Here is a 14,618-nt window from a genome sequence, read left to right on the forward strand (position 1 = left end):
CATGGGCAGCGCTAATTGAGTAAGATAGGGAAATATAAATGAGCTAACTACTGTGGTGCAGACCCTAAAACGTAATAACAAGTATTTTGTATTTTTTTGTTAATACCTACTGAACCTTAATGGTCACGATATAAGGAACGTGAAGATCTACCTAATTAGTTTTTGTTGGGGTAACGGTTAAAAATCAAATTGTTGAAAGCAGTACTTTAACTAAACTTTGCTTGTCTATATATTTTTCAATACCAACAAAAATATAGTAACAGCAGTTACGTTTACCACGATCCGTCACTTTACCAAGTTAAACGCAGTAAATATCTACCACATAGTAGATATTTCTGTGTTTAACTGTGTATACAGTGCCGGCGTTTGTGGGAGCGACATGGGCCGATGGCCCAGGGCGACAAAGTCTGTTGGGGCGCCAATAAAATGAAAAACTACTACTAACACTTGATATTGCTTCACGATATAAGGAACCTCAAGTGGGCTCCACAATATTTTCGCCCGGGGTGTCAGTGGCCCCTACGCCGGCACTGTGTGTATAACTTTTTGCATGCCGTAACTAAGCTATGGTTTTAAAAAACCCGAATTTAATTAAATTCTTATAAATTAATATCATGTTGGTTTTTGTAAATATAAACAATCTTTGTTTTCACTTTGTCCTCAAAGCAATATAAATATGCACCTTCACACATTATTCCCATTAGTAATGTAAAAAAACAGTGCTAAAATATTTTTCGCCTTTTTCTCTTTTAGGGCCTGCAATACAATTTACATCTAAGTAAGTACCCACCTTAGATGATTTAATATATCTACTTATAAATAAATGTGTAAATAATAAAAATAACGTTTATTATAAATAAAGAATATTTATTTTTCTATAAACACATTATTCTTTTATATCATCAATTGTTGACATTTTTTATAAATCGCGGATCGCATTGGGCTTTCGTCAACGAAGTCGAGTGCATGGATGGAGAAGAGTTCAGCGGGCAAACCGCAGCCGACACGCGCGACGCCGAGACGAAGCGCCCAGCGCGCGCGGCTCCTTAGCTAAACAATTTGTGCATCGAGGTCAGGTAGAGATTACTTTAATCGCTAAATCACATTTGGACACTAATATACATGTATAACTACGTTCAACAAGTGTCAATATTGAGCAGTACGAGGGGGGCCGCGGGAGCGCGCGGCTCGTAGCCTACGTCACGCCGGCCCGTACACGCAATCGCCGCGACGCGCTCCCGCAGTCTCCTCGCCCGGGAGCACGGCGGCACGTCGCCACTGGTCGCGCACACGCTCCACGTGTTGCAGCACGCGCACTACATTCATGCCGGCCAGCTTGCGCACGTCCTCTTCGCTCCAGTCCGGGTCGCGCAGCAGCTCCGCGAGCAAATGCGGGTACCGCGACACGTCCTCCAGCCCCTCGGGCGGCGCATCAATGCCGTCGTACCCGGCACCCAAACCAACGTGCTCCACGCCAGCGACCCTCCGTACATGGTTTATGTGTGCCACCACATCTTCTAAGGTGGCTCGCTCACCACAAGTTACTAGTTTTGCATAGAAATTTATCATTACAACGCCGCCGTTTGCGGCAATCATGCGAAGTAAGTCATCCGGAACGTTTCTACTCGAGTTGCAGAGAGCTGCTGCTCCTGAATGCGAAAATACTACAGGCGCCTGTGACATCTCTAAAGCATCGCGTGCTGTCTCTTCCCCCGCATGCGATAAGTCTACTATCATACCAAGTCGATTCATTTCCCTCACGACAGCCCTTCCGAATTCGCTGAGTCCTCCCGCCGTGCCCGCAGCTCGTGCCCATCTTGTATCACAAGTGTGTGTCACTGTGAGATAACGAGCACCGAGTTGATAGAAGGCTCGGAGAACTGCTAGCGAATCGCCAAGAGCGTGTCCGCCTTCTACGCCTATAAGGGAAGCGATGCGACCGTCGCGGTGAGCGTCCAAAAGTTCGCCGGCATCGGTCACAAGCGCCAAATGCGCCGCATTCAATTCTACAATACGCTTGATAACGTCCATTTGTTCGAGCGCTAGTTGAACTGCGTCACGATCTCTTGCTCCACATGGCACATATGCTGACCAAAACTGGGCACCGACTTGGCCGAGCCTCAAACGCGGGATATCGGTGTGCGACCAGCGCGACCGCGCCCAAGGTTCAATTCCATCTAAACCGGCACTCAAATTAAAGTCACCAATTTTATTATGTAAAAACTTTCGAACATTCCATGCTAAGTCATTATGTCCGTCAACTAGTGGCGAGTCTCGTAGCATGCGACGTATAGTGGTAAGTCGTTGTTCTGGAGTGGCACGGCCACCACCACCGAGTGCCAGCGGTAGCGCTAGTGCGGCACCGAGCGCGGCCAGCACGACCAGTGCCGCTAAAGCGATACGCCAGCGCGGCCGGCGCGGGACAGTCTTCTCGTCCGAGCTGCCTGATGCCGAGGCCGATAGCGAGTCAGGCGCCCAGCGCCCGCACCGCTCGGCTACATCCGGCAGCGGACCCGGAAATGTCATACCTTCTGGCACCGCGGCCTGCAAACACACCAAAATATTTATGTTAGTATTTTTTTATAAGCGGTATATATACTTTATTATTATTGAGATATCAGTATTGAGATTTAAGCAGTGTGAGATCAGCGAATCAAAAAGATTACCTATGTGTTTAATGTTTCTTTATTATTTTGGTGCTAAGTTTGTAGGTATACTCGTAGGTACTAATTTAGAGTCAAATGGCATTAGTGGCAAATATTTTATTATGACATAGGTATTTGATTTTTCTTTCTCTTTGGGGACTACGAACGACGTACATCGGTACCTATTTCAATTGGTAAAATGCTACATTTATGGTTAGTATTTACATGCATGGCTATGTCGAAACTGCGCCAAAATTGGCCGTCACATATGTACCTATGCACATAAGCATCTCATTGCACTTTGACCTACTTTAATCTAATTGTTGTAATGTTAGTACCAATTAAGTAAGTACATGTTGTTGAATCTATACTGTATCTATGTATACTAAGGATTTGTCCTGGTACTCTACCTATTTTATGATTACCATACCTTTTACTAGAGAAAATCGAAGCAGGCAATTTGACACGAGCCAAAATAAATATGGTTCGACTCTCTACCATGCACCAAAAATAAACATAATTCCGTACGCAAGTCTCAATAAGCAACTACGTCGAAATTAGACAAATACATCACACAGTAGGTGGGTTACGTAACTATGTATTCTAATGCAAACAAACGTAGGCAAATTCAACAAGTAGGTAAATTCAGAGAGGTATGCAAGAAAATACCTTACATAGGTGACTTATTACGACGCCACCCGTCTGCTTTATCCCACATCATGTTTCCTGATTAAATATAATCTTGCAGACGCGAGGCGGTTAAAGTACAATGGATTTAAATGACTGACACATTTACGTTGCTACGGCACGCGACTTAACTAAGCGTTAACATATACACATATATTCATGAACACTGTAATTAATTTATAGCTATGTAACTGCCGAAACAGACGTTAGCGCCTGTCGGCATTGCGTGAATATTTGTTTATGTTATTCGTTCATCACAATAGTGGAAAATGAATGTAGGCCGTACCTGTGCGTTGAACAATAAAAACGGAATAAAAGGAATTACGGCTCGCAATTTTCCCGCGAATTTTTTTCACTGTGATTTGAAAGGAAAATATTGTAAGCGTTCATATCAGCCGATTCAGGCGTGACAATAATTTGCCTCGTGTTCAATTATGCAAGGGGCACACACAGTCAGGGGATGAGACTGTGGGGAAGGGGCGCACAGGGTGAGCTTGAATAGCTTCTGACCCATTTACAGAGGAGAGAACTGGCGCGAACGCCTCCAGTCGCCTGGATTTCAGTCTTAACCGAAACCTCCTTTGTAATTACATTGCTCATATTTTGCACTTAATGTTACATCAATATTAAGTCAAATTAGGTTTACAAATGAAAGTTAGGTTATGTTATATTATATAGTATAGTAATATAGTTGTTTTAATTTAATGTTTAAATAATAATATCAGTAATAATCTTACAACTATCCACGTGTTGATATAATATTATGTTGAAATACAAAAACGCGAATATTTATGTACATATTTCAATAAAGGCTTAATGTAATGTAGCGATGTTAATGTGTTAATAAATGTTACTTTACTCTCCACAGCCAGCTACAAGCGTCTAACATTTTCGATCGTTTAGAAATGATTATTATGGAAAGCATCGGTAATATGGACTCCACCAAATACTAAACCGGCCCTTAGCGTCCCTTTCTATTGGGTTTTGCTACGTAAACATGCCGTTAGTCACGTTTTACGTGGGATGATAGATCACTATGATCTATCATCGCTCGTAAAATTGTGCCAAATACAGCCATTACTTTCGGTATTCCTGTATCCAAATTAAGTTCTAAAGCAAGGGAAAGCAGGGGTTTTCGTTATTCTGATACACCTGTGTTCCTTGGTAACAGATTATTAATGTATTTATTTAGTATATAAAATATCGTTAAACTAGTAATCTTAGCTTTCTTATTTTGACATTTCTAATTAACTATACCGTACGTCTGAATTATAAAAGGTAAATTGTAAAGGTATTACTGGTATTAGTATCCTAATAAGTACTGATTTTGTTCATTTAATAGAGGATAGGTAAAGGAAAGGTTCATAAACTACTGGTATGCTTGGTTCCGAAATACAAAATAGATTAATTCTGAATCCAATAAATTAATGCCTTTCTATTGTAATTATTGAACAAATTAACAATTGTCCGCGCTATTGGATATTACTTAGTGGTCGGTTACTATCGAAGTTCATAATTGATTAGCTTTATTTGTTAACATGAAGTTATACGAGTCAGTTTCAAGTGGAATATTGTAGCTCTCTGATCGTAGCGCTCAACTATCGCTGAGATTCGAACTGCCTTAACTTTCAGTTTCGCTTTCCCTAAAGGATTAGACGTGTAATTGCAGTTAATGAATATGGAAGTCCGAAATTGAACTAACTTAGTGGTAACAGCGTAAATTAGTCTGATTACTAGTTTACAGAAACTGCTTATATTTCTATAAGTTAATAATAACGATTGCAAAAACATAGAGTTCACTCAGACAACAATGAGTAGGGAGGTGGGTAGGTACTAAATGTCAGGATTCAAAGTCATTGACCGGCTTTATGAGAACCGATGTTGGACGGCGGAGAGAGGTCATCAATAACGATTACGTACCTACTACCGTTCGAAAATTCTAATATGATCAGTAATTTCACACTAAATTCTGTCTTGTGATTAATTATCATGTAAATTCAATACGATATGTGTAAAGTTTGCTGGGCAAAGGCGAGGAAAGTCGTGAAAACATAGTTGGCGCGGCGGGCAGGTGCGGGGGCGGAGCTGCATCGATTCGCTGCATGCAGACAGCGGGAGCGCGGGCCTTGGAGCATGGCCCGGCCCGCGGCCACGGCTCACAGGCCACGGCCCGCCGCGGCTGCTGTGGCCCCCACTGGCCCCCGCAACGACATAATGTTGCGTGAAATTTGCGCCCCCATTGTAACCTTACCTACAACTAGCCGTCCGTCCGTAACGCCTTTATGGAGCGCGGACCTGGATGCTATATGGACCGAGTGGGAATCATACACATGACGTGACACGCTACTGTACGTTTTATTGTTCCTTATTATCACATTCTCATTATGTCAGCGTAGCAATAAGAATTATTAATAATCTACAAAACTAAACACGTTATATAGTACCCGAATACGAAGTATCAATGTTTGAATCATACTTCTAATTTGTTCAGAACATAATATTTACACATTAATCGATACATGTAAAAATTCTGAAGTACGTCTATTTACCGAATGTTTTATGTATCAGTCATCGTCGTGCATGAGACTTTCGTTTTATGGATAAACGATAAGAGAAATGGATTGAGTGAAACGTGAACACTACCTTGACCACTAACCGGGACGTGTGACTGGGTCATTCACAAAGTAAAGTTCACAAAAGACTATTGTTGTTTTACGCGGACGTAGGCGCGACGCGACGCTGTCTCTAGTACTAGACGCCATTGAAACTGCATTATTGTGGTGATTTTAAAATAGGACAGGCTAGCGAAAATACAGAAGGATTTACGAATTATTGCAAAATATATAAAAGGACAGAGGTGTTACATTCAGATTATATAAGTATCTCAGTTCGTCGAATATATGTAATGTAACATTGTGTTATTTTAAGAGAAGTTTGTTTTCTATTAATAATAAAGTGAAATACTTTCACTAATGTATGAACTATGAACATATTAAATGGAGGTGCTCCGGTGATCCCATTGTAGCATGGTCCTTCCATTCTCGATGCGGATGTTTGATTAGTAGTCTCGCTCACTATATACACATAGTCAATATCAATTAAGTCCATTAATTGTTGAATCGCTCCAAACTAAGTGCTTCGTGGCTTCCGTTCTATGGAACAATGTCAGATAATTTAGATATAAGTTTCCTTTGATTTATATTGCTTTAAACTATTATGTGTATGTGTCATTTTAACAAGAAGTTAAAAGTTGATAGTAAATAGAAAAACGTAAACAATGATTTGGCTGTTAAGGAAATCGTACCTAATACATGTTTGTGGCACTTGTGACCACTCGAGCAGCGAATGTAATTGTAAACATCATTTTATAAAATAAATGAAAAGTAAAATGAAAATGTTGTCGAAGTGTATTCTCAGTTTAATATTACCGCTGGGTGTACTGCGTAAGTCTATCGGATGTACAGGAAGAAACAATCAAGATCGCTTGAATAAATCTACACAGATACAAATCACATTTCCGAAAGAAATGCGGCGGAGCTGTGGTGGGAGATGGTTTCGAGGCGGGAGATGCAATACTTCTACGTATTTATAAATAACATAAATAAACTTCGTCAAATAGTTAGTTTTAGTGTAATGAACGTTTAGAATGTGTGTGGATATAAAGAGAGTTTAGTGACTGGTTTTAATTTCATGAATTTGTTTAACTGTATTTCAAATTCATTATCTATTAAAATATCTACAGTCAAGCAAAATTTTCTATATTAATTGTTTAGATTATTAGTTCACAATCAAGTAGTAAAAAATTCAAAAACTCAATGTAGGTAACTGTTGCCTTTAATAAGCTTCAACAATAATCCAAATTAATATTTAATACAAAAATGAAAAAATAGAGCTAAATTAAGCAAAACGTTCTGTATAAAAATATATACAAAAAGCGACATAATAATGTAATAATAACGCTATTGAAATTATACAACCTCATTAGTTTTTAATTGACCGCGTATAAAGCATAATGTGATCGAAACCCAAATTGCTATTAAATAATTAAAATATCACTTAATGTTTAATGGTGGTGAGCTCAACACTTCGGTGACATCAATATTGTGGTCAACGCAAATTTAAACTCGCGTTCAGCGTCTATATAACCATCGACCACAATAAACACCGAATTACACGCGTTGACTTATTTCATAAAACTAGTGGTCGCCTAGTGATCGAAATTCGACCATATACGATTTAATTTACAATACCACTTTCCATACGTTCAAGGATAATTTTTATTTAACTCAAACTCAAACAAACTCTTTTATAAAACTCTATTCATATGAGACGTCAATATCATCGCAATGTCTATCGATTTTGACGTTTTGTCAAATACGATCAGATGTGAGCATGTGTGTGTAATGTTTTATTTATTGATTTAATGTACTTTAAAAGCATTATTTTTGAAAAATATTAGCGTTCTTCACTTCTCCTACACATAAACTATAAGTGTACCAAATTTTATGCTCCTACGTCCGCGCAATTTTCGTAAATAGCGGTCCAAAGTTTTTGCATCACGTATTAATATATAGATGTATCCCATTTTCGTAGCACTGTTGTAGACTTTTGCTACGGTACCGTAGCAGTTTCGTAGGCAGCACGCTACGGAGATTACCCTTGGATACGCTACGCCGAACTTATTATATATAATTCTATATATTAATAATAGAAAGATTAATTATAGACTACCCAATATGTTTATTTTTGTATACAATTTGCTGTTTCAATGCATGTTTTTTCTTATATCAAATGTTCGTAGTTCTTTTGTAAACTATAGCTACGGTATCGTAGCAGTTTCGTAGGCGTGCTACGCAGTGTAGTATTCTACGATGAACTTAAATAAGAAAAGTCAATTCTTGTTTACTATTTAAGATAAATGGCTGTGACATACGGACGGACAGACAGACAGAAAGACATGACGAATTTATAAGGGTTCCGTTTTTTGAAATTTGGCTACAGAACCCTAAAAACTACCCAAATAGTTTAATTTTGTAAACAATTTGTTGTTTTAAGGAATGTTTTTTCGAATATCTAATTTTCGTAACCTCTTTGTAGACTATCGCTACGCTACCGTAGCAGTTACGTAGGCGTGCTACGAAGTGTAGCCCTTGGAATATAACGCTACGCCGCACTAAAAGAATGAAAATTAATTATTTTTTATTATAAATTTAAATATAGGAAAATCAGAATACACTTTTTTAATTTTGTAATGTATTTGTTGTTTAAATACATATATATACTTAACAAATACGGCGAATTATTTGTAATGTTAATATTATGTTAATACTATCAAACGTACATAAAATTTTGTTCAGTACGTACTCTATGTCTTCAAACTATTTGTTTGTTCTGGATACACGTGTACAAACAAGCCGTAGTAGTCATGAAAAGCGTTATAAAAGAGACAATTTGCTTCGAGATTTCAATCTAGCGCTTATTTCGACGGAAATGTGTACATTGTGAATGGCATAACATTTTCATGAAAGTAACATACTTCAGGACAAAGTAGGTGCTTATTGTCCGACGCACATTTTCACCTTTCGCAGAGATGTAAAGCCGCGTTAAATTTAATACATCCCTAGCGCGCGGTGCGCGTGCTATGCGTACCTACGTACGGGTATACGTATAGCGCCACATTCTTGTATAAATATCCGCCGCTGGCGTCATTGTTTTAAGTAAATTCTCTTTTGGATGACCGAATTTTTCAACTAGGTCATCCCTTAAAATTAGATGTCCACGCGGACCCTCATGAGCACACCGCTGCTCTAATGTTCTACAAAGATAGCTCAGATCGATATCTCAATATGGACCGTCTGTTTCGAACAGTGCAAATAGCGAGTTGACAAGGGGAAAGATAAAACTTCTAAGTAAACCACGAGACCACTTTGATGTCAGCTATACATAAACAGTGATGCGTGAACAAGACGATATTTTCAACGTCAAGTTTTCCCTAATACCTAAGTACGCCAAAAGGAACTCATAAAAAGGTTCCAGGAAAATATTTGTTAAAAACGGTAAGCGCGGTACTCCGTTTACCCGCCTTGATTAACGAACAGATATCTGATGTTTTCCTTCCTTTCGGGGCCTACCTCTTACCTGTAACGTAACGTACGTAAACGTTTCTCCCCACTAACATAATTTATTAGAAATAGGAAGGCAAACTACCCTTTGTAACGAAGACTAAGTCTTGGTAATTGCTAACTAGACATTTATGTCAGGACTTGTTACCAAGCAAGTACAGACAGAGCTAAGACACGCTGGTTACTGGTGTTTACGTTACAGAGCAGAGGTTTGATTTTACTGCCTCGTTCATCTTGTTGGCCAAGCGACTGAGAGCGAGAGTGTTAGAGTACCAGGTCTCGAGTTTGATTGACAAGCCTATTTTCGTAATGTTTCGGAGATGAGACATGTACATATATCAACATACATTATTACTTTGTTCATAACATTATGTTTTGCTTTGTTTTCAGTCATTGCCCTTTGTAATACAACATTATTCTTTTAAAATATTTAGGTGTAGGCAAATAAAATTATCGATGGAAACAAATATTGTTGGTAGTTTCCTCAGTGAAAATAAATTATTTTAACTTTCCAATAAAATAAGATATTAAAAAATAATCACACTTTCAGTCCTAGAGTTGATTATTAATTTAATTTTAGATTATATCTACCTAATTTTCTAGAAATAAGTCTGCTATTTGACTGTATCTCACTCAAAATTCGAGTATAATAGTTTTTGACGTATAAAGTTAGACTAGTAGAAGACTAGTCTATTCATAATTTATATATTGAGAAACTCTATATAGCATTACTACAATACACGTACTTATAGACAAATATTTACACAAAAGGACAGATCGTTCGTATGTGGTTCGACTTCGAATGGTTACAGTTCGATTCATGGCATTTTCGTTGCTAAGCATGACACATTGTGCCTAATAATATAATCAAATACAACATCATTCTATAACATGAGTATTATTGTTATCGGGTGTGTAGGTGTTTTATTAATAAAATAAGGTAAATAAAATACTATTCAAAATCTCAGCTATTTGATGAGTATAAAATTATATATATAGAGGTTATGTCAATTTGTAGGTTATTTGTCATACACATAGAATATAGATGAGGTATATGCCTACTATGCCTAGTACTGTCTCATGAAATAAAAAAAAAGACATCATGTTATTACTTCGAACCACACTTATATTATGACTACTTTTTAGAACTGTAATTGGTACTGATAATATTAAAATGACTTGAAAAAGAATATGCTCAGTAATATACTTAATACAAATGAATGAGTTCATACGTTCATACATGCTAATGAATGGCATAAGTCAGCAAAATGTCTAAGTAAACCATCTGCCATTTAACCATGTCTCGGGATTGAAGTGACGTGGATGGCCACTTGGGCCCAGGTGTGAAGGAGGCTTATAGTGACACAAGTTTGAGGGAGCGCTCGTAACCTATTAGCTGGCATATTTAAAGTTGTTAAGTATTCAAATTAAGCTGTGGTGCCCACCTAAGCTTTAGCTAAATCTCCTGGTGATGTAATATTAAATTGTTGTTATAAATTCAGTCTTTTAACGTTTTGCATAGTTTAAAATTATTTCATATAGAACCAATAAGCACGTACAAAGTAAAAAATATGAATTAAGTAGTTACAAAAAGTAAAAAGAACGATAAAGATTGTGTCCTTAAAATATGATGCTTTGATTAGTACTGGATTTAATCTACCAACAGCACGATATATTTCCAAACATCTACAACAAATGTAATCAGATTTCCCAATACTCTCGCTTACAGGAAATGAGACGGAGTAACAGATAAAAATAAAGCTGCCGAGTTTAAATGGAAAACATCAAACAGTTTCTGTTCCAAGTTAAACTATATCTGAAATTGTTAGTGGATAGTAGATACACTACATTAAGTTCTTAGAACGTCGAAGTAAGTTAGTGAAGCTAAGTAAAGTTCACTTTCCGCTCACAAATATTTACGTCATTTTATGATTCTTACAAGAAGATAAACATCAAATATCAACGTTCTTGTTTTATAAACTCCATGTTACATCCTCAAATCTATTCAATTTTATGCTCATGCTCCGTGTCGCGTGTATTTTGTACGAATAAAATAGGAGAACTTGGAAAGAATTGCGGCGGTAAATCTTTTTAGTGCAATAAAATTGAATGCCGACTGAATGAGATGTAAACGAGTGTCCTGACGATGGCGCCCCGAAATGAACTCAAACGTGTACAATTTTATGACCTCCAGACCCTTCTTACTGTCCCAATAAGCCATTGTTTTAATTATAATTATGATATTCTCGTTTTAGTACAAGACTGCTTTACTACGCTGAAATGAAACTCCTTCTGAGTCTTATGAGTATTGTAATGGGAATGATTATATTATCATTTACTATGTAAAAAATATAGTTCTTGCAAAGAGTTTAGAAGAATATAAAGAACAAATTGTAAATGTATGAAAATACGATGACTCAGTTAATAACAAGCAATTGATATGAAACCTAGTTAGACTAATGGTTTTGTAGAAGGGTCGACTGAAAACAAGGTATGTCTGAAGACGCTACTATCACGCGGCAGGTACCCTCAGCCTTACGCATTGCTACAACGGGTTCATGATACCTTTTTTACTAAGTTCTACTTTACACCTATAAATAATTACATGTATATGTATATCACACAGTAATTATCTATGAATATGATAGTACCAACTTTGTAAATTAATTTTATTCTAATATAAAGCAATCGTTTCATTCTAATCGTAGGGATGAATAAATAAAAAAAGATTAAAGTTAAATATTCCGAAACACGCCAGCCTGAACAATACTCGTTTTGAATGGTAATGTGTGATGCGATTATCTTTTATATTCCGCTAAAGTAAATAAACAAAGGTCTCTACTGACACAGCATCCAGATAAGACTAATTTATGTATTCATCACGCGTTATCCAATTTAGTAATTTGAGTAAATTAAATAAAGAGCAAGTCTTTTTCCGCCAAAACTGCCTTTGTTCGTGGCGGGGTAAGTGGGGTTGGGAGCAGTAAAAAGTTTAATATAAACGTCAAGTGCACCGCTTCAAGCTCTATTAGAAAGTTATATAATTCTGTGTGAACACCAAAGTGACCAAAATAAATCCCCTTTGAAGATTCACGTTAACCATGTAAACCTATTCAGCTTGTATTATGTCGATAAATTATATCAGAGACGACTAAACAGAAGATTAGACACTGATTTGTTGATTTATTTAAACGATGATGAATTCGTCCATTATTAAAATATAGTACCTAAAGCAATAACTTCAGGGTTCCCCAATTTGTAGTCTGTTATTATTAAATCATCCCTTGTATTGATGAGATTTAAAAGAAAACGAATTAAATATATCGTTAAATTATATCTAATCTAACTAAACTGTACAAGGGTACAGCTAACATAACAAGTAACAATAAACATGGGCCAGCACAAGTTGCTGCTATACAGAGGTTACATTATCTAAACATTGACTGCGCGCTTGGTGCGGAGGCTGAGCAATAGGCTGCCGCGCAACTTGTTACGGGTTCGATTCCCACACAGAGCAACTCTTTGTGTGATCCACAAACTGTTGTTTTGGGGCTGGGTGTCATGTGTGTACGAAATTGTATGCTTGTTTATCGTATCCACACAAAATCCTAGTACGCAAAGTTTAAAAAAACATTTTGCTTAAATAGTAACTCACGACTTTGGATGTACCTAAACTACAGCAATAAATTTTTACATGCATTTCAGGAATATGAATGAAGTATGACTCAATGAAGACTTTCGTATACTAACTCAAATTCACATGATCACAAATATTCTATAAACAGATGAACCATACGTTTTATTTACTTGTTATATCTATGTAACTGGTACAGCAGATCGTTGCACTGACTAGAAATTAATTGAGGTACAGTTTAAGGTCTATTACCGAAATTTATCTGAAGCTTTGTAAACGAGTAACGGACAAAATAAAACGAGATGAATGAGTAAATTATATTAAACCAAGTTTACTCTAACAAACAACAATGTTACATAAACATATCACAGGTATGTACAAACTGAACACTACGGTATGCAGTTGAAGTGACATAATACGAGCACTACAAACAAATCAGCGTGAAGACGGTCCCTAGCGGACCGCGGCAAGATCATGCGGGACAGGGCCGGAGGATGCAAGCGAGCGGAGCGGGCGCGGGCAAACAACGACACGTACGTGGGCGTGCGGCGAGGTGATCGCGCGGCACAGGCAGGCGTGCGCCGCCGGCGCCACCTGGTAGTCCATGTAGTTCCCGTAGCCCATGTGGTCGCAGGTACAGGCACAGTTCTCGATGTGCCGTCGCAACTCCAGCTCGAGCTCCCACGGCGGCTCCATGAGCGCGTCGAGGCGGGCGGGCGCGCGCCGCGGCGTGCCCGCGCCTCCGCGCGCTGCGAATGCGGCCCCGGGCCGGGCGCGGGCCGCACCTGCGCGACGCCACCTGCCTCCCCGCCCCCCGCCTGGCGCGCTCCACCATACACCGGCGGCTAGCGCGCGGAGGCGCCGGCGACGCGGCCCTCACAGCGAGCTTGGGGCCCTACCCCCGGTGAGCGGCGAACCGCGGGTCGCGCGGACTCTCGCGTGTTGGCGCGCATAGCGTGGCGGCCGCCTGCCGGCTGGGGAATGCCGCGCCGCGAGCTCGGCCGGGCGCGAGACCCGGGCGGCCCGGCCGCGCCGGCGCCCCGAGCTCCACGTGACAGCCCGCGCGCGCCTCGTCCCCCGCCACCCTAACCAAGCCGAGCCCGTTGCGACTCTCACCGCCGGACACGTCTTTCAGATGCACAATCGTCAACCATCAATTAACTCCGCAGCGACGACGTACGTTACACGGAAATTGAATTCCCGATTACAAAGAAAACAAACCTGCGCTGCAGAACGTGGAACACATGGGTTTCAGAATAAATGCGTATGATGATGAAATGAATAAACACAGTAGGACGCGAAAGTTTAGAAAGTAGATAAAACTTATCGAAAATATCGGTAATGAATGAATACATAGAACCTAGGATCTAGGATAGAAATAAAGTTGAAAGGTTTCTTCCAGCAGAGTTATCATATTATTACAACAACTTATGGTAGTTTGAAATAATAGGCATTTATGTATTATATTCACCTAAATTGAAACATATATAACTCAACTGGCAATTACTTAGGCGTTTTCACATACGTAAT

General features: G+C 38.9%; 1 protein-coding gene across 2 annotated transcripts; it reads right to left on the reverse strand.

Annotated features, from left to right (window-relative positions):
- Window positions 1-846: 846 nt before the first annotated feature.
- LOC118281729 (dipeptidase 1) lies at window positions 847-14,085 on the reverse strand. Of its 2 annotated transcripts, none has more exons than XM_035602418.2 (2): window positions 13,626-14,085; window positions 847-2,544 (listed from the first exon to the last, which is right to left on the reverse strand). In XM_035602418.2, the coding sequence occupies exons 1-2, from the start codon at window positions 13,782-13,784 to the stop codon at window positions 1,201-1,203; spliced, it is 1,503 nt and encodes a 500-aa protein (XP_035458311.1). In that variant the 5' UTR covers window positions 13,785-14,085; the 3' UTR covers window positions 847-1,200. The 2 variants fall into 2 exon arrangements, with proteins under 2 accessions (XP_035458311.1, XP_035458312.1); XM_035602419.2 differs by lacking the exon at window positions 13,626-14,085 and adding an exon at window positions 3,315-3,472.
- Window positions 14,086-14,618: the final 533 nt, after the last annotated feature.

Source organism: Spodoptera frugiperda, chromosome 4 (genome assembly GCF_023101765.2).
Source record: "Spodoptera frugiperda isolate SF20-4 chromosome 4, AGI-APGP_CSIRO_Sfru_2.0, whole genome shotgun sequence".
In the NCBI taxonomy this organism is placed as follows: domain Eukaryota; kingdom Metazoa; phylum Arthropoda; class Insecta; order Lepidoptera; family Noctuidae; genus Spodoptera; species Spodoptera frugiperda.